General features: G+C 42.0%; 2 protein-coding genes and 1 non-coding gene across 7 annotated transcripts; 1 reads left to right on the top strand and 2 right to left on the bottom strand.

The window, feature by feature from the left end:
* The first annotated feature begins 2,164 nt into the window (after positions 1 to 2,164).
* Positions 2,165 to 9,556, top strand: LOC123400052 (NEDD8-activating enzyme E1 regulatory subunit AXR1-like). Of its 3 annotated transcripts, none has more exons than XM_045094448.1 (14): positions 2,165 to 2,355; positions 3,082 to 3,254; positions 3,349 to 3,512; positions 4,447 to 4,557; positions 4,820 to 4,899; positions 5,002 to 5,152; positions 5,240 to 5,333; positions 6,534 to 6,622; positions 7,409 to 7,482; positions 7,586 to 7,748; positions 8,134 to 8,219; positions 8,727 to 8,810; positions 8,905 to 9,085; positions 9,181 to 9,556. In XM_045094448.1, exons 1-14 carry the CDS (start codon positions 2,300 to 2,302, stop codon positions 9,262 to 9,264), a joined length of 1,590 nt encoding a protein of 529 aa, XP_044950383.1. In that variant the 5' UTR covers positions 2,165 to 2,299; the 3' UTR covers positions 9,265 to 9,556. The 3 variants fall into 3 exon arrangements, with proteins under 3 accessions (XP_044950383.1, XP_044950382.1, XP_044950381.1); XM_045094447.1 differs by having other exon boundaries at positions 8,890 to 9,085; XM_045094446.1 differs by having other exon boundaries at positions 2,217 to 2,355; positions 8,929 to 9,085.
* A 1,005-nt stretch (positions 9,557 to 10,561) lies between these two features.
* Positions 10,562 to 14,098, bottom strand: LOC123400054 (dolichol-phosphate mannosyltransferase subunit 1-like). Of its 3 annotated transcripts, XM_045094450.1 has the most exons (9): positions 13,776 to 13,863; positions 13,353 to 13,679; positions 12,752 to 12,851; positions 12,612 to 12,645; positions 12,456 to 12,532; positions 12,328 to 12,353; positions 11,082 to 11,246; positions 10,891 to 11,005; positions 10,562 to 10,796 (listed from the first exon to the last, which is right to left on the bottom strand). In XM_045094450.1, exons 2-9 carry the CDS (start codon positions 13,448 to 13,450, stop codon positions 10,692 to 10,694), a joined length of 720 nt encoding a protein of 239 aa, XP_044950385.1. In that variant the 5' UTR covers positions 13,451 to 13,679; positions 13,776 to 13,863; the 3' UTR covers positions 10,562 to 10,691. The 3 variants fall into 3 exon arrangements, with proteins under 3 accessions (XP_044950385.1, XP_044950384.1, XP_044950387.1); XM_045094449.1 differs by lacking the exon at positions 13,353 to 13,679 and having other exon boundaries at positions 13,776 to 14,080; XM_045094452.1 differs by lacking the exons at positions 10,562 to 10,796; positions 10,891 to 11,005; positions 11,082 to 11,246; positions 13,353 to 13,679 and adding an exon at positions 11,491 to 12,164 and having other exon boundaries at positions 13,776 to 14,098.
* Positions 11,607 to 11,737, bottom strand: LOC123400611. Its single transcript, XR_006610831.1, has one exon. It is a non-coding gene; the product is annotated as a small nucleolar RNA snoR113 (small nucleolar RNA).
* Positions 14,099 to 17,429: the final 3,331 nt, after the last annotated feature.

Raw genomic sequence — 17,429 nt, 5'->3', positions numbered from 1 at the left:
ATTTCAAATTTATTTGTTGATTCATATATGTGCTCGACGTAAATGCAAAGATCTATCCAGCACAAAGCAACACCTTATTTGCTTGAGTGCAATATCATCAAACAAAACCAGTGTATTCTAATAGGCCCAGTCACGAGCACACCACAAAGTGAAATGAAATAATGGGATAGGAGGCGCTCTTAGAGGGAGGACACCTGCTTGGGATAAAGTTTTCAGAAAAGGTAAAATAAGAGGATGATGTAAGCAGATGATGTGGCTTCACCATATGCCACGAAAATTCACTAGTGGGAGGCAGCTATTTAGGAATAGAGGATTTGCAAGTAGAAAAATCCAATGTGTGTTATACTCAATTTTGTTATACTAATGCGTTTACAAAGGGAATGGAAGAAAACCTTATTATATTTTAATTGTAGCATTTCAACCAATAATAAACACCTTCAAAGCACGTAAATAAAATTCCTCTTTGGAGTTGTACGAATACCGGAGGTGAACCATAGAATCCGGAAGCTCAAAATTACTTCTCAAATATGCCAGCATAAAAGTTGGATGAATAAGGACCAAATCGATAAACAAAACATGAGATTAAAACTTTGCGAATTATAGCAAAATCGGAAGGATAATGACAAATCGTACCTGAGCAGTCCTTCCAAACACCCATGTTTTCAAGTGTCAAACGACACCATGTGTTTTCCGGAGGATAATATAATGTAGCTACAGATGGGGGCACCATTTTTATCAAGTCGGAGATGAGAACATAACCGGTTCAGCCTCTACGGAACATATGCACCCACCAGATTAAGTTAGATTATGCACAACTTATCCAATTGATCTATGAATATCAACTGTCATATTCCAAAGGATGGTACAGAAAATGACAGTCTTTAGAACAGTGCATAACCTGGTTAAGTGAGAATAACACATAAAATAAAAGATGTAAAACACATGCAACACAACATTGTGTAGTTTTTGTATCATACGATGAGTTTAAGACCTAAAACAAAGAAAAGTTGTTATTTCAATTGATAACAAAAGAGAATGAATAGACACGGAAAAGCATACAGGTACATGTAGGAAAGGGAAAGCTTGTTTGTCCTCAAGAAAATGCAATGGTTGCCAATCCAAAAAGTAATAAATTAATCACATGTTCAACTACACGCCCAATTTTTGCAGGACAAACTCGACAAAACGATACAGGAAGATGTATAGGATCATTATTTATGACAGAGAGATTAACTTATAAAATGAATAATGGTCCTTTTCTAGTATTTTGTGTGCTACTCAACTACAATACTGTCTAACAAAGTGTCTATATGGTCAATCTAGCTAATAACGTGCTGATGCATTAAGGAAAATGGGTAAACACATGTGCGACTCATAATACGAACATTGGCTCTTCTTTGAACATAATCGAGGAAGGTAGGGCATAAATAATCAACATGCTAAGTGACAGTAGAGAAGCGAAGTAGAGGAAAGCTTGGAACAGAGGAATTGATCAAGAAGAACCTGGCATGAAAGAGGGGTTGAAACGCTTGCCGACGACAACAGGTTAGCTGATATATCCCGCCATCACGCACGGCACCAACATATGATGGGTTTCGACGACGATGTCGAATTCCTCACATCATGCTTGCTGACTTTCCAAGGACGAAAATCAGGAGCGCCAGAGGGAGTCCTGAAGACGATGGAACGGAGCAGCACCAACAATTTAAAAGGAGATAAAGTGCATCGGTCGTTACTCCTGTTGTCTTGCACGATGGGGATGGGCTGTAGAGGGATGGGAATTGATTGAGAAGGTGAAGAGGGAGGGGAGAATCAATATGCAGGGGAGTAAATGAGAACACTACCGTGGTTAGTTCGTGGGATAGGAGGCGCTCTTAGAGGGAGGACACCTGCTTGGGATAAAGTTTTCAGAAAAGGTAAAATAAGAGGATGATGTAAGCAGATGATGTGGCTTCACCGTATGCCAGGAAAATTCACTAGTGGGAGGCAGCTATTTAGGAATAGAGGATGAGTTCAGCACATGCCAGGCCAAAATTCGGTGCCCACCCGCGGGCCGGCCCGCGCGACACGGCCCATATGGCCAGGTTTGCTTTGAGACAGGCTGAGAGATACGCGTGATCCGGCCGTTCCTTTGGAATTGGATGCACGCACGAGCTGGTGCGAAACGCCCGCACCCACCTCCGCTCCGCATCGGGCGTGCAGCTTTCACGCTAGGGAGGGGTCGCGATTCCCCCACCTGGTTTTCCACTTCCGCCTCCTCGGCCGCAGCCACAGAAGAGAGACCGCCGCCTCCGCAGCCATGGCCGCCGCCGTCGCCGTCGCCGAGCCAAAGACCAAGTACGATCGCCAGCTCAGGTAACGCGCCGGCCCTCTTCCTCCCTCCCATCCAGCACACCCTGGGCCGCATCTCCGCGTGATTGGTACCCAGATTCCGAGGGCTCGCCATCGATTCGAGGGGCTTAGGGTTCTGCCGCGGATGGAATCACGCTCGTGCTCGTCGGGCCCGGTCTGGGCAGGGGGTCGACGTATGATCTAGGGTTTATGCTTCCACCGTGGTTCGGCTAGCGGTGCGGCCTGCTGCTAAGATTCGGACGCCGCGGAGTCTGGGCAGCTGCTGCTGTTTGGGTTTCTGAAAACCGTTGCTTGGGCACTGACTGAGCCAGTTGCAAGTTTCCAACCCAGTTCCCTGCAAAGCTCAGATGTTAAACCCGTAGTCTGGACATTTTGTCAAGGCGCGTGAGCTGTGGTGTCTGTCGCCTGTCAGCCCATTGCAGCTGTTAGTTTAACCCGCCCCCTTGTTTAATTTGCACAATTTGCAATCAAGTATAGCAACGACATTTCCTGTTACAAATCCTTGGTGCCGATTAGTGCGTATCAAAACTATAATTCATGGCGTATGCTTCACTTTATAAGTATAATATGTCTCACTTTCTATTGTATGACCTTCAGCCCTTCACTTTTCCCCAACAATGTCTTATGATATACGTTTATTATTACCCGTGTAAGTTACTCCCTAAGAAATCTAAGGATGCGCATATACACATATTGAAAGTTACATGGTGTTTCCAATTCGAATTACAGGATATGGGGTGATCAAGGACAGGCTGCACTGGAGAAGGCTAGCATATGCTTGCTTAACTGTGGCCCTACCGGAACTGAAGCGCTGAAGAACCTTGTGCTTGGAGGAATAGGGAGTGTTACTGTCGTTGATGGCTCCAAAGTCGAACAATCGGACCTGGGAAACAATTTTTTGTGCAAGTCCTTTGCTATGCAGTCCTTTATGTTCCTGAATTCATTTCCTAAAATTATGACACTCATATTTACTGATTGATCTATATCTATGTTCAGTGGATGAAGGGTGCTTGGGTCAATCAAGAGCAAAATCTATATGTTCGTTCCTACAAGAGCTCAATGATGCTGTGAAAGCCAAGTATGTTGAGGAGTCTCCAGCAACAATGATAGATACAAACCCTTCATTCTTTTCCCAGTTCACTGTTATCATTGCTACCCAGGTGTGTTTTCGTATACTCTCCAGATAAGCCGCAAAATCAGCGATTAACATGCTGGTGCTTTCTGTGTAGATTTTTTTGCTGAATGAATACTTGTGATTTCTGTGAAGCCAAAAGATCTAGTGATTAAAATCTTGGGTTGTGGATTTGGAGGTTTGTTCAACCAAATGGGGTTACCATAATTTGATGTCAAAAACATAAAGTGACTACTTAAGGTCAACTGCCATGGGCATTTCATCAACTTATGCAGATACGCAAGTAAACTGCTCATCACATGCTGGCCGCACGAATTTTTTTACAAGTAAAATTATCGACAAGTACATTAGAGGAATTTTCATTTGTGTCAAAATTTTATTGCACTGTACATCAATTACCAACAGAAAAAAGAGCTTTGCTAGACTTACGTAAAGTTTTCTACGAAAGTTTACGTAGGTGCTGATGTGGGCTTTTTTGATTGGCTTGCACAGGGCCGCACCCTGAAAATCAGGGGGGAGATTAGTGGCAGTTAGGAAAAGAAACCTGCTTTTGTAAGTGATTTATGTAGGAATTCGTAGGTGTAGCATTTTTGCAGAAAAAATCAGGCATCTGAATTAGCATTAAATTAAAATTTGGTTTAATGTTCCCATAATGATCTACTAACTACTGGGTGCATAGTTTTGGAATATTGTGTGATTCGGGTACTACCTATCTGGCCATTTTTGCAATTGATGGTTTATTGAGTAGACCGATGATTCATATCTTTGGTATGTCACTGCTAGCGAGTTAGCAGCAAACCTGGTTTATAGTTTTGATCTCCTGTATTTTGTCGAATGTAGATGCTACAAGAGTTTCCTAGTTTGCTGTTGAAGTCGTTTAGCCTATTTCTGGGCAAAAAACATCTTTATGCAGTTTGCGCCTCTTAACTAAAGTTACTAATACCAAGTTTTCACTACTGCAGCTTCCGGAGAGTTCTTTATTGAAATTAGATAGTATCTGCAGGAGTGCAAATATCGTGTTGGTTGCTGCCCGTTCATATGGTCTAACTGGGCTTGTCAGGGTCAGCATCAAGGTACTTACTATATCTATCTTAAGCCAAAAAATATGTTTAGTGCCTCCATATACCAAATTATCATGATGTCATTGTATCACAGTTACAAGGACTGGTAATTGTAAATTCTTGCTTATTTGATACATTGCCACCTGAGCGGCTGAGCATTTGTTCGTATGGCTTGTTAACATCACTATACACTAGCGTCTAACCATATTGGGAGAAGTTATGGGCCAAATCATTTTGAGAAAGTTGACAGTTTTTTCTTGTAATGTATTATTAGGAGCACTGTGTTATAGAATCAAAACCGGACCACTCTTTGGATGACTTACGGTTGCACAATCCCTGGACCGAACTCAAACAGTAAGAATATATTCATTTCTCTGTTGTTTGCAGAACAAGTTGCATGTTAATCGTCTCATTTCTCAAGAAAATATTTGCTGCTGACTTTCTACTGACTTTCAGGTTTGCAAAGTCAATCGATATATGCGACAAAGATCCTGTTGTGCACAAGCATACTCCATACATTGTTATCCTTGTGAGGCTTGCAGAAAAATGGGCAGATGCGCATGATGGGCAGTTACCTTCGACCAGGCAAGAGAAAAGGGAATTTAAGGTACATGATTTTTTCGGTTTGATGGACGACAAATTTAACATATTTCTAGGATTGTCTGGTTGTTGACCAAGCTACTGTTTTTGTCAGGACCTAATTCGAGCCCATATGCTTAACGTAGATGAAGACAATTATAAAGAAGCTGTAGAATCTTCATATAAAGTCTCAGTAACTCCAGGAATCAGTAAGTCAGTTCTATAGTTGCTTTTATGAATGTAACTTCAACATGATTTGCCGCTTGCTTTTCTTAGTACCATACAGCAAAACTACTTGAATAATTGAATTAATGCGACCCCAACACCATGCTTGACATATTTAATGAGTGTGACCTATGTGGCAACCTCAAAACTTCTTCACACTAAACTTGTACATATAGTCTGCATTTGAATTAGTATATTTTCACATATTTTGCTGAATCTTAAACATGAAATAATTTATGGATTTTTGAGAATAAGAACCTATCTGGAAAATAAAAATAAAGTAAAAAAGTAATTATGTTTCGGAACCAAGCAAAACCAGATTGCTATAGGGTAGACTTGTCCAATAAGGACATAACTACTCCCTCCGTTCCTAAATATAAGACCTTCTAAAGATTCCGTTATGAACTACATATGGATGTATATAGACGTATTCTAAAGTGTACATACATTCATTTTGCTCCCATATTAGAATCTCTAAAAGGTCTTATATTTAGGAACGGAGGGAGTAGTTGCTAAGCCCAGTCAGGCCAGTATGTATGGTATGCAGCTTAGGTGGATTTCTTTAGTCAGTCTATAACTCAGGCTTTTCTTTGGCTTTGTTATTATAGATATTGTGTGATAGTTTGGTAATTGTGATTTGAGGTGGTTGATCAAAGATAACCTGCTTTGTCAGTGTATGGTGCTGTTGCAGAGCAGCAACTGCAATATTTGAGTACCATCTGACTATACTATAAAGATAATAGTATTGTCACCTGATATTTCTGGTACAAGCATTTGCTAGGGTATTCACAGTCACATGCTTGTCAGTTCGAACTGTATATGAATAAAAGTTCATTTGCTGTTCGCTATCCTTTTCTTAATCATTACCATGGCGTTGCTGTCAGCTCATATTGGTATGTATGATAGATTTGGCAGGGAAACAGTACCATTCATGTTATGTCACCTGATGGTAGCGCACTAAGATGTCATGAAAATAATGGCAGCCACATGCCATCTGAAACTATTTATGACATGTATTCTTGAAAAGAATCTGCCACTTACTCCTTTCACAAATATATATGCTTCATGAATTTACTTGAATAGTCTTATTTCTAGATGATGTGTTTGTTCTGTTATTATTTGTATAGAAAATAAGTGCTCCTGTGTCGAATTGATAGTTCTGACCCATGATCGTTTTCTGCTAGGTGATGAAATCCGTCAGATAATCGATGATAGCTCCTCTGAAGTTAATTTTTCTTCTTCGGATTTCTGGGTTTTAGTTGCTTCTTTGAAGGTACCTTCATTATGATTCACATCATAGTGGTTATATGGTCTCCTTGTGGATGAATACTAATTCATTTGTCACTGCACTGTTGTTTGAAATACCAATCACTAGATACCCTTTGATATTGTTGACACAAGTTCAGAAAGTTTCTTCTGTGTGTGTGGGTGGGTGTGGAGGTTGGGAGTTTACTCTATGATACTGATATACTTATAACTGCATTTATGCTACAATTATTTAAAAGCCAAAGTCTGAAGTAGTTCTAGCTAGAAGCCTCAGCGGACGAGGATGATTGATAGGTGGTTCATAACTTGTTTTTTATTAGCTAAAACCACATATGAATTACTACCTGTGTCCGAGTTTATTGGGCCCCCTTGTATTTTAGGTCGAACTTTGACCATCTATAAACTAACACAAATATAAATTATACTATGATACAAAAAATACATTGTTGAATTTGTATTTGAAAGATGTTTCCCATAATATTATTTTTATGGCATATTGTTTATATTTTATTAGTTAAATTTATGGTCAAACTTTAGCCCAAATAAGAGGAGGCCTAACAAACCCGGACGGATGTAGTATTACTGGAGAGGCCGCATTAGAGCAATGTAAGCCTATGCGTGCTAAACACAGGTAGCTGTTTTAAGAAATGAATGCATGGACTATTCGGAAACTGTCCACAACTGTTACCTGGTGAAGACACAGGGTTTCCTTTGCACATATTTTGTGCAATCATTTATTTCTTAGCACGGTTTTCCAGTTCTTAAGTTGCATTGCCTTCTTTCTGTTTTACAGGAATTTATTGCAAATGAGGGCAATGGCGAACTACCTCTCGAGGGAACAATACCTGATATGACATCACTTACCGAGTCAGTTTCTTGCAACTATCATCCCTCAGGTTCAAGTTTATTGCCACAACTGTATCTTCTATTACATGAATCTTCTTAAGTGTATGCTTTCTGACCAATGCAGGTATTATGTAAGCCTACAAAAGATTTACCAAGCTAAGGCGGAATCTGATTGTCTTGCCATGGAGTATCGTGTGAAGAGTATTTTGAAGCGAATTGGTAGAGACCCTGATTCTATTTCAAGGGCATGTATCAAAACATTTTGCAAAAACACTAGAAAACTCAAAGTAAGATGCTATCTTCATGGCATATATATTTGTAACTTCCTTTTCTGATTACTATAAGTACATCTCATTGCATGAAGCCTTGATAATTGTGATAGATAGTTCGGTATAGTGATGGATAAACCTTTCAGTTTTCTGTTATCCACTCCCATGTTTGATAATGAGTTTTAAATTTTAGGTTCATACAAATGATATGCCAATTACTGCTCATTCATTTGTTCAAACAAATTTAGCTGTTACGACTACTGTAGATTCCCCTCTAATAAGTGTAGGTTGCACAGGACATTCAAGTCTTATTGGCAGTGCAACTTCTGCTTTAAATTTCTTGTCACATGTCTTTTGGATCAACTATATGTGCTCCCGTTGTTTACTGATTTCTATTGTCTAGGTCTGTAGATACCGCAGTCTGGAGGAGGAGTTTAGCTCCCCAGTCCTATCTGAAGTTCAAAAGTACTTCGCCGACGAAGACAGTTGGTCAGCCATCTATTACTCTTATGTTTCTGTTTCATCTCTTCAGCTGTAATCAACATAGTACTACTTTCATGTTCTGCAATATTGTTATTTATCATATGTAGAACATCTGCTGACAAACATGTCAGTGTAGAACTAGGCAATTCTAAAATGTTGTAGAATTATATTTTTTAAAGGCAGTAAAGCATTTTTTTGTTTGTGAAACTACTGTATACAGATACTATGGTGGCCCTTCTTGTGGGTATCTAGAGCAGAACATTTCCATTTGCTTGTTCTTGATATCAGCACTAGTTTTTTTCTTGATGCAAGTAAATGTTTTTTCAGCCATTGTTGACCATATTGCAAAATGCATTGCAAGTTTTGTGCACACATGGGTTTATGTCTGATGATCATGCACTTTGAATATTGTGTGACTTTATGTTGGAGCTGCTAGGTCTGGTTTATTTGCATTACTTTTTTATTATGTAAATTTATTGGCTTCTCAAATGACAAGCGATTCTATTGATGCAGTTTCGCAATGAACTTCTATGTTCTGCTTCGTGCTGTTGACCGGCTTGCTGCCAACTACAGCAGATTACCTGGACAATTCGACAGGTACATGACAAGGATGTGCATTCACTTATGGCGATAATTGTGATATCATGCTTTTAATGTTTTTAAAATACTGATTAAGCACTGGATTCACTAGTGAGATTGGTGAGGATGTTCCTAGGCTGAAGGAGGCTGCTGTCTCGGTGCTAAGTGACATGGGTTTGAAGGGATCATCCTTGTCTGAAGACCTGATTGCTGAAGTGTGCCGGTTTGCGGGTGCAGAGATTCACCCTGTCGCTGCCTTTATTGGCGGAGTGGCCTCCCAGGAAGTAATTAAGGTATGCCCTTTTCTTCACCAACCTTATCGAGCTAGATATAACCAGGAGATTATGTTGTTGTACCTTACTAACAAGTCGTTTCGCCCTTTGTCCAGCTGGTGACCAAGCAGTTTGTGCCGCTGAATGGAACATTCATATTCAACGGAATCGACCTCAAGTCTCAAGTTCTGGCCTTATGACATGGCGTATTATCTTGTAGAGTGCTTTGGAACGGCCATCCAATTGGGTAGTAGACCTAGCTAGATTCTGCGTCACGGCCTCGGTGCATGCAATGCAAATCATTATGTCCATTTATGTACCTTGGTACTGAGGTAGTGTAATTCGCACAGCGGCTGCAGATCAGCTCTATATGAATTCATGGGGCCCCTTCCCCCCTCTTTTACCGTTGATACTTGTTGGCAGTGGAATGTGGGATGCTTAGTTCCTAAGTGGCAACTATAAATCATCTTGGCTAAGAAAATCTTTGCTCAATGACCAAACTCAAATTCGTTCATTTGTGTTGAAACATCATTGTACCCAGCAGACTAAAAAATTGACCCTCTCATTTGTAACCTTCAATGTGACTCGATAATTAGGTGTGATATTTGTCATTTAGGTGACGTAAAGAATGAAGGATGAGTAAGGAAACCTTTGGCTCCTCTTGATTATTGGCTATACGTAAATCTGGTTTAGTTCAATAGATCATTCATTATTGGCTGAAAGGAAGTCATTGCAGTACCCGCTGATGATAGAATGCAGGTTCGGATAGAGGGGAATTGTAGGCAATAGTTGTGGGCTTAACTTGGTCATCTGTAGTGTATGCTGTTTGGTACTCCTACATACCTAAAATGCATGTGGTAGCAGCTTGTGTTTCTAATAATTTCTTAGTCATTTTGCTCTCTGGTATTTGCTGTATTGTCATTGTGCAGCTTCTGAAATGCATTCGGACTTCCTTTGGGTGCTTTAGGCCTTATACAATGCAAGTTGCTAGGAGATGTGCTTATTTATAAACCGATTTCTTCTTGAGCATCAGTGCGTATTTTAAAGCACAACCTCTGCCATTCAAACAAGAAAAATGGGTACTTCAGATTTTTTTTTACAAGCACCTTGCTTTGTAAATGGTCTTATAGAAGTTAGAAAAAGAGAAAGAGAAGATTGAGAAGGAAGGATGTAAGTTTTTTTCTTTAGATAAGGAAGGATGTAAGTTAGTGTGACCTTTTGACGAGTAGTTATCGTGGTTACATTTTCTGGGACTGATTCCTAGGCAGATCCTTTGATGTAATACAACTCCAGGGATATGGACGATCATTCATCTCTATACTTCAAATATGTATATATGCATCCGTATGTAGTCCGTAGTGAAATCTTTTAGAAGACTTATATTTAGGAACGGAGGGAGTACACCCTTAGGATCGGTTGAATTAAACATATGGAATGTTCTCACGTTTCCTGTCCTCTGTTTATGTGCTGTCCACCCATTCACAAGTAACCAACCAGTGTGAAAACTATACATAATTCAATTGTAAATCTGAGAATGTTAGCAAAATTTATGCAACTCAAGCTGTGACAACATAAGAGGAAAAACACTCTAACAGGAGTCGGTCAAGCATCTACCATGTTGTCTCCCCTATGTTGTGAGCAACAGATACACAAGGCCTTTCAAATATCCAACAATTTCGGATCCACCAAGCTTTGAGATTCCGAAGACCCTGTCGACAAAAGTTATCGGGACCTGGACATGACAAGCAAAATTTATAACTACCAAAACCAAGATACTTCAATCCAGCCTTACACAAATGGAAACGGGTCAGTGTGAAATGGATAACCTCTTCGACGTGATAGCCTTTCCTAGTAGCCCTGACAATCATCTCCATTTGGAATACATAGCCCTTGCTGACGCAGCTGGAGATAACATCCTCCAAAACACTTCGCTTATATAGCCTAGGAAATTGGCGATGTGTCAAATAACAGCAATTGCAAGGGCCTTGTTCTATTCATATAAAAAATTGAGGCACACCTAAATGATCCAGTCAGATCAGAAGCTCCGGGTCGTAGCAACGTCTGTGCTAAGACGTTCGCTCCCCTGCTAGTCAACTTACGCATAAGATTCCAACCATGGACACTACCGTTGCTAACATAACGGGTGCCAGTTACAATGTCAGCGCCGGTTTCCTTTTGCTTCCTGGTCAATGATGGAATATGGTTAAAAGAGAAGTTACTGTACATACGTTCTTCTGACTAACATTTACTTTTTGACCGATGGCCTTGGAGAGCTCAGCTACATGCCTACATGCCTACATCACTGAAATAGTTTCAGCCATTAAACCAAACAACTAATACATATATGTGGCTTGGTTAGCCAAGATTCCATTTCTAGACCTGACAAGAGCAAACTGGTTAATTAAGACGTATTTTGCCAAAGAGAATAGTCAAAACAGAACAGATTAAATAGACAATTATGTTGTAAATGTACACAATATTTGAAAGCATACAGTAGGGCAGTGTACGTGCCCATGAGAGTCTCTGTAAAGACTAGGGGGAAATGGCTCAGAGAAAACCTTTCGCCGAATCATATCACATCATGCTACTACCACCCCAGGACAATAACGAGAGGATCTATTCGTGTCTGGGAAGCAGCTGTAAGACTGGCCTTTCATTTTCTCTTCACTGCCACACAATTATAATCTGTATCTATCTAGAAACAAATCATACAAGAACACATATAGATAGATGATCCAAGAAAGAAAGGGATGCAGCGGCAGAGCGAGAGCGAAAGTGAGCAATCAAGTGGAGGCGCCACCATGACGGTGGTGCTACCCTTGCATCTTATGCAGCAGAGCAATTGGGTTGGAGGATCCCTCTTTGCAACTGCACCTTGGGCCTGTACAAACTGGCAGCCAGGAAAAAGAGAAGGTATGAGAAGGTGAGAATTGGATTTTCACGGTGGCCAGAACGAGTGCCCGTCCACCTTGGTGGCATCTTTTGGTCTGTGTTGTGTGCCTCATGAGGACTTTGATTGATCCCGACAGGAGCGACTCTATGAAGTGGAAGTGTGCAATTCAGTGTTGGCAGTAGTCTGCATGCGAACTCTCTGGTTTTACTGTTGAAAAAAGAGCACCCACTACAATTATGTTTTTCTCTTCTGCTGACAGAGAATAGGCAGTGCTCCTGCCAGTTTCCTCAATAAAATAAAATAGAATGCTATGAATCAAATAATTCTTTCTGGATAAATTCAAAAGCATCATTGAGCATATGTTTCTCACCTGATGAAGCTTGGCAAATATTTTGGCTGTTCAGAATAGAAAAAGGAATCATCAGTAACTAAAAGAAACGGAACCATTTAAATAGCTTAATATGCCAAATAACAGAGAAGAAAAGTGAAGAATCATACATGATGAGATAGATCTGCATCCATTATAACAACGAACTCCCCTGAGGCATGCTTTAGTCCATGCATATATGCAGTACCTGAATTTTTACAGTAGTTCGTTAACACGAACATCAAGCATAACATTCACCATACGTAGAAATGGGCAGCTAAGCTTACCAAGTCCTAGCTTCCTTGGTCTAGCTCGCAGTAGCTGGTATTAGATAAAAGATATTGTGGTAAGTCATAAATAACCAAAATCCATACCACATATATATACATATTAGCTCGTACATCAGCATGTTTGTTAAATTACTTACAACACGATCTTCACCATATAATTGCTGCAATTGCTTTACAACGTCTTGAGTGTCATCAGGGCTTCCATCATCCACAATAATAATTTCGAACTTGGAATCACTACAGTAGAAAGTTGCATCATCAGTTAAAGTTTAGTAAAACAAATGCAACAGCCTTGCCGTTTGAAACACACCAAATTATGCCAACGAGATAATATGAGTACACAGAAGCAACGAAACAGGTTGTAATGCTGACCAAATACTACGAGTGGACAACAGCAACAGAAAACATGCTGGATATTACAATAAATTTGTTGTGTGATGGATTCTAAAAGAACCATTACAGATAAGCCCTACGCAAAATTAGGTCCTTCAGTCTCAAAATAAGATGGTATACTCTTGTCAACCAGTTGACATGACTAATAAAATACAGTTTGCGGCAATCAATCAACACTAGCCCCGGATGCACTATGATGAATGTCATCTAGGATATAAACAGTGTCAAGTGTTAACTGAAACGAGCTGCGCGCACTGACAGGCCAGGCATACTTTGGATAACTCTGGAAAACTGCCTGGTCTTGGACAAATAACATGAACAGGAAACTAGTTTCGACGCTGTCACCTTGATCTATGTCTGAGAGATCTTCTCACAATATCAAGTGGACAACAGGGACTAAATTCAGCTGACCACGGCCCCACCAGCATTTGGCAGCTACACATGATGAGATGCGACAGTGATCATATCTCATGGCCTGAATCCAACATAATAATTAGTCCCAAAAGCGTGTTATACAGTTGCACTGCGTGAGTGGAGAATCCCAGAGCTATTAGCAGTAACTTGTAAACAAAGATTTCGATCACTGTCAACGCCCAAGTTTATCTACAAACAGGAAAAATATGAGCCGGCTATAAACCCATCTGGAATTCTGGATCACGAACGCCCTCCTCCCTACAAAGATAACGATCTCAACTACTTACTGGGAGAAGTAAAAGAGGATGAGCAGACGGGCAAGCAAACCAGGTGGGGTAAAGGCAGGGTGGTTACGGCAGGTGCTTGAAGATGAGGTAGACGATGAGGGCGACGATGAGGCGCTCGTTGTAGGTGGGCACGATGATGCTGTACTCCGGCTTGCCGCCGCCCGCCTCCGCTCCATTCTTCATAGCCGACCGACCAGAGCAGCGCAGCAGATCTGCCCCACCCTGGATTCGGGCCGCCGCAGCTGATTGTCGCTTTCGCGGACGGGGGAGAGAGCTGGGGCCGAGAGGAGAGGACCGCCGCGCGGCAAGAGGAGGTCCGGCGGCAGAGGGAGAGCGTGCTAGCGAAGCAGCCTACCGGGCCAGCAGCCCAAACAGCCCAGCTGAGCAGCCAGTTTCTATTCCAGTTATAAAAAAAATGTTTACCGGCACATAGCTCCTAAAATCTTTTTCCCTCACGCTAGGGTTTCTTTCCTTCGGAGGCGATTGTGTTGCCGATGAGGTTCTGAGCTTCCTTGCCGTCGATCTCCCGCGGTTCTCAGCCCTGCGCTCCGCTGATGATCTTGCGATCACGACGGGACCTGGCTGGTTTGCGTGGGTAGCGACGGACTTAAGGTTCCACCAACAAAACCCGATCGATCTTCGCCAGGTTAGGAATTCTCATGGATTCGGGAGACGCATCGGGATAGCTGAGATCAGCGACGTTGACAGGATGATAAAGGAATTGGTGCTGCATGAAGAGGATCTGGATGACGTCATCTTCGACGAGAAGGATGCTCCATCGGCGGCGACACGTTGGATAGCTCTGGATAGGGTTCACTCTGAAAAAAACTATAGCGAGACATGGTTTTTTAGAAACATGCGTGCGGCCTGGGATCTGGCAGGAGGTAAAGTTCAGACTACTAGAAGAAAATCTATATACCATCCAGTTCTCATGCTTGGGGGATTGGGAAAGAGTGATGCAAGATGGACCATGGAACTTCCAAGGCGATGCTGTTATCATCAAGGAATATGATGGGGTGACCAAGCCATCGACGATCAATTTGGACACCATAGGGATATGGATTCAGATCCATGACGTCTCTGACCTCTATGCCCCATCTAGTTCCTGCACTAGCAGCCAAGGTGGGAGAGGTGTTGTTCTGTGAATCCCCATCCCAAGATTTCACGAGTAATTTCTACCGTGTGTGGGTCCGAATCAATGTCACGAAGCCACTCAAAAACGCGGGGTCCATGATACGGGATTCAGAACGCCAAATCTATAAGGTGAAGCATGAGAAGTTGCCTAACTAGTGCGATGTGTGCGGTATGCTAGGGCATATCTACAAGGAACACGGCAGCGGGGTTCACCCTCCGTCAACCTTGATTTTCAAGGAATTCAGAGCTGAATGGTTCATGAGGATAGGTCGCGGCCCAGGCAGGGGGCGTGGCCGTAGGGGAGGTCGCCGAGGAGGACGCAGTGGAGGATGGGACAATTCAAGAAGGGAGGATATGGATGAGGACCTGGCGGGTGACCTGAACGATGTTGACATGAAGGATACCAACATGAAAAGAGACAAACAGGAGTGTGATCGAAGGGGGTGGAGCTAGTACTGAGCAGATGGGGAAGAGTCATCATAACAACCAACTAGCTATAATCTCTCATGGCTCCTCAATAGCCAGTCCACCACTGAAGAGGGACCCAAAGAGATCAAGGGCAAATGTTGATGCTAAACAGAACTTGACAACAATAACAAAGAACTTGGCGGGCTCACTAGATGGAGCCGCCGGGCTCAATGAGTATCATAAGTTGAAACTGTTGCAGTGCTGGCAAACCCGCGACAGTTCGAGAGCTTTGTGATCTAACGAGGCATTTTGCCCCCTCTATATTTTGTATCCTTGAAACCCAGTTAGAGGGATCAAGAGTAGAAAGTTTGGTAGACACTCTAGGGTTCAATAAAAGTTTAACAGTGGGTAGTTCAGGCAGGAGTGGTGGCCTTGGTGTATTTTGGAAAGATTCAATAGAAGCAAAAGTTATTGGTTACTCTCAGTATCACATAGACATGGAAGTTGAGAGTCTGGCGTCTTCTCCCTTCCGCATCACATTTGTTTATGGCGAGGCTCAAGTTCCTGAGCAATATAAAACATGGGACATGATGAGAGGTATTGTGATAGCAAGTACGCTCCCGTGGGTAGCTATGAGAGATTTGAATGAAGTGCTTCACGCCAATGAACATGACTGAGTTGAGAGACGTAGTCAGGTTCACATGGATGCATTTAGAGATGCCCTGGATACCTGTGGTCTTTCGGACATAGGGTATAAGGGGAATCCGAGGACTTTCGAGAAGAAGGTGGCAGGTGGGACTTTCACTCGGGTCAGGCTGGACCAATGTGTAGCCTCAGCAGATTGGGTTCTTGCTATGTCACAAGCAAAGTTGAGCCATGAAACAACTGCGTCCTCCGATCACGCACCTTTGTTGCTCCGCTTGATTGATGTGCATGCAGGCACAGGTGGACCTCGACCTTTCATATATGAATTGATGTGGGAGTCTCATGATAACTTAGCGACTACTATGGCACAAAGCTCGGGTGACCGAGGTTGTAGATGAGATGGAAGAGCATGCTAGAAGTTTTTATCGACTAGATGGATGAGATGGAAGAGCACGGATGGAGGCTGACCACAGTCGCTTAGACGCTCGACTGTGGCGACTGATATTATTATCATATAAAGCCCTTTCTATGATGTCGCGTAGACGCCCGACTGTGGGAGCTGCCAATACTTTCATATAAGCCCTTTTCTATGGTGTTGCGTAGACACCCGACTGTGGCAATCATTATTACTTTCATATAAGCCCTTTATATGGTGTCACATAGACGCTCGACTGTGGCAACTGCTAATACTTTCATATATTTCTGTGGTGTCGCTTAGACGCCTTACTGTGGCATGCATGTTATTACATATTTCATCATTATTACATTTTAATAATCCCCTTTTGTGGCGTCGCCCCACACACCCAACTGCGGCACACCCGTCATTATCTCATTATAAGCCCTCTATATGGTGTCGTCCAGACGCCCGACTGTGGCTTATAGTCCGTGTCCTTACGAGGCGTCGCCTCGAAAGCCCGATCGACACATTTAAATTAATTATTTCCCTTTTACTTTGCTTGCTTATACATCATGAGTAGAAATGTTTTAACTGCATAACTACATCCATGAATTTAGTCTTGTGGCATATCAGGTGGTATTAAAATGTTTGTGCATGCATCTCACCTCCTTTAACTTATGTGCTTTCTTGATGTTTGCGAGTATATTCAAAGTACTCATTTGCTTGTTCGTGGATATTGTCTTGGCCAGATTGCGTGTTTGGAGAGGAGCACGATGATAGCAGACCTTGGAACCCGAGAGTCGAGGATAGCAACCTTATGAGATAGGAATTATCCAGGTCAGCTGTTCCTCTCGGAATGGAGCCCCATGGGCACTAGAGATTTCACGAGTCGCTTCCGCCGTCAGCCTTTAGACATTTTTTCTAACCCCATGGACCTTCATGGTCTTGTAACCAAATTTTGTATTCGCTTGGAAATTTTGTTCACCGGCTAACAGTAATCCTGGGGCTGATGAACACATGGGCCTATTTTCTAGAAATTTTATTCCCAAAAACCGGCCGCTACATTGCATCAATGACTAATGTTATGTTTGTTAACTTGCAATAAATCTTACCAATTATACTCCTTATTTGTTAAGT

This window comes from Hordeum vulgare, chromosome 5H (assembly GCF_904849725.1).
Source record: "Hordeum vulgare subsp. vulgare chromosome 5H, MorexV3_pseudomolecules_assembly, whole genome shotgun sequence".
Lineage (NCBI taxonomy): Eukaryota > Viridiplantae > Streptophyta > Magnoliopsida > Poales > Poaceae > Hordeum > Hordeum vulgare.
Note: the sequence above shows the minus strand (reverse complement) of the source record. Positions and strands in the feature narration are given on the sequence as shown.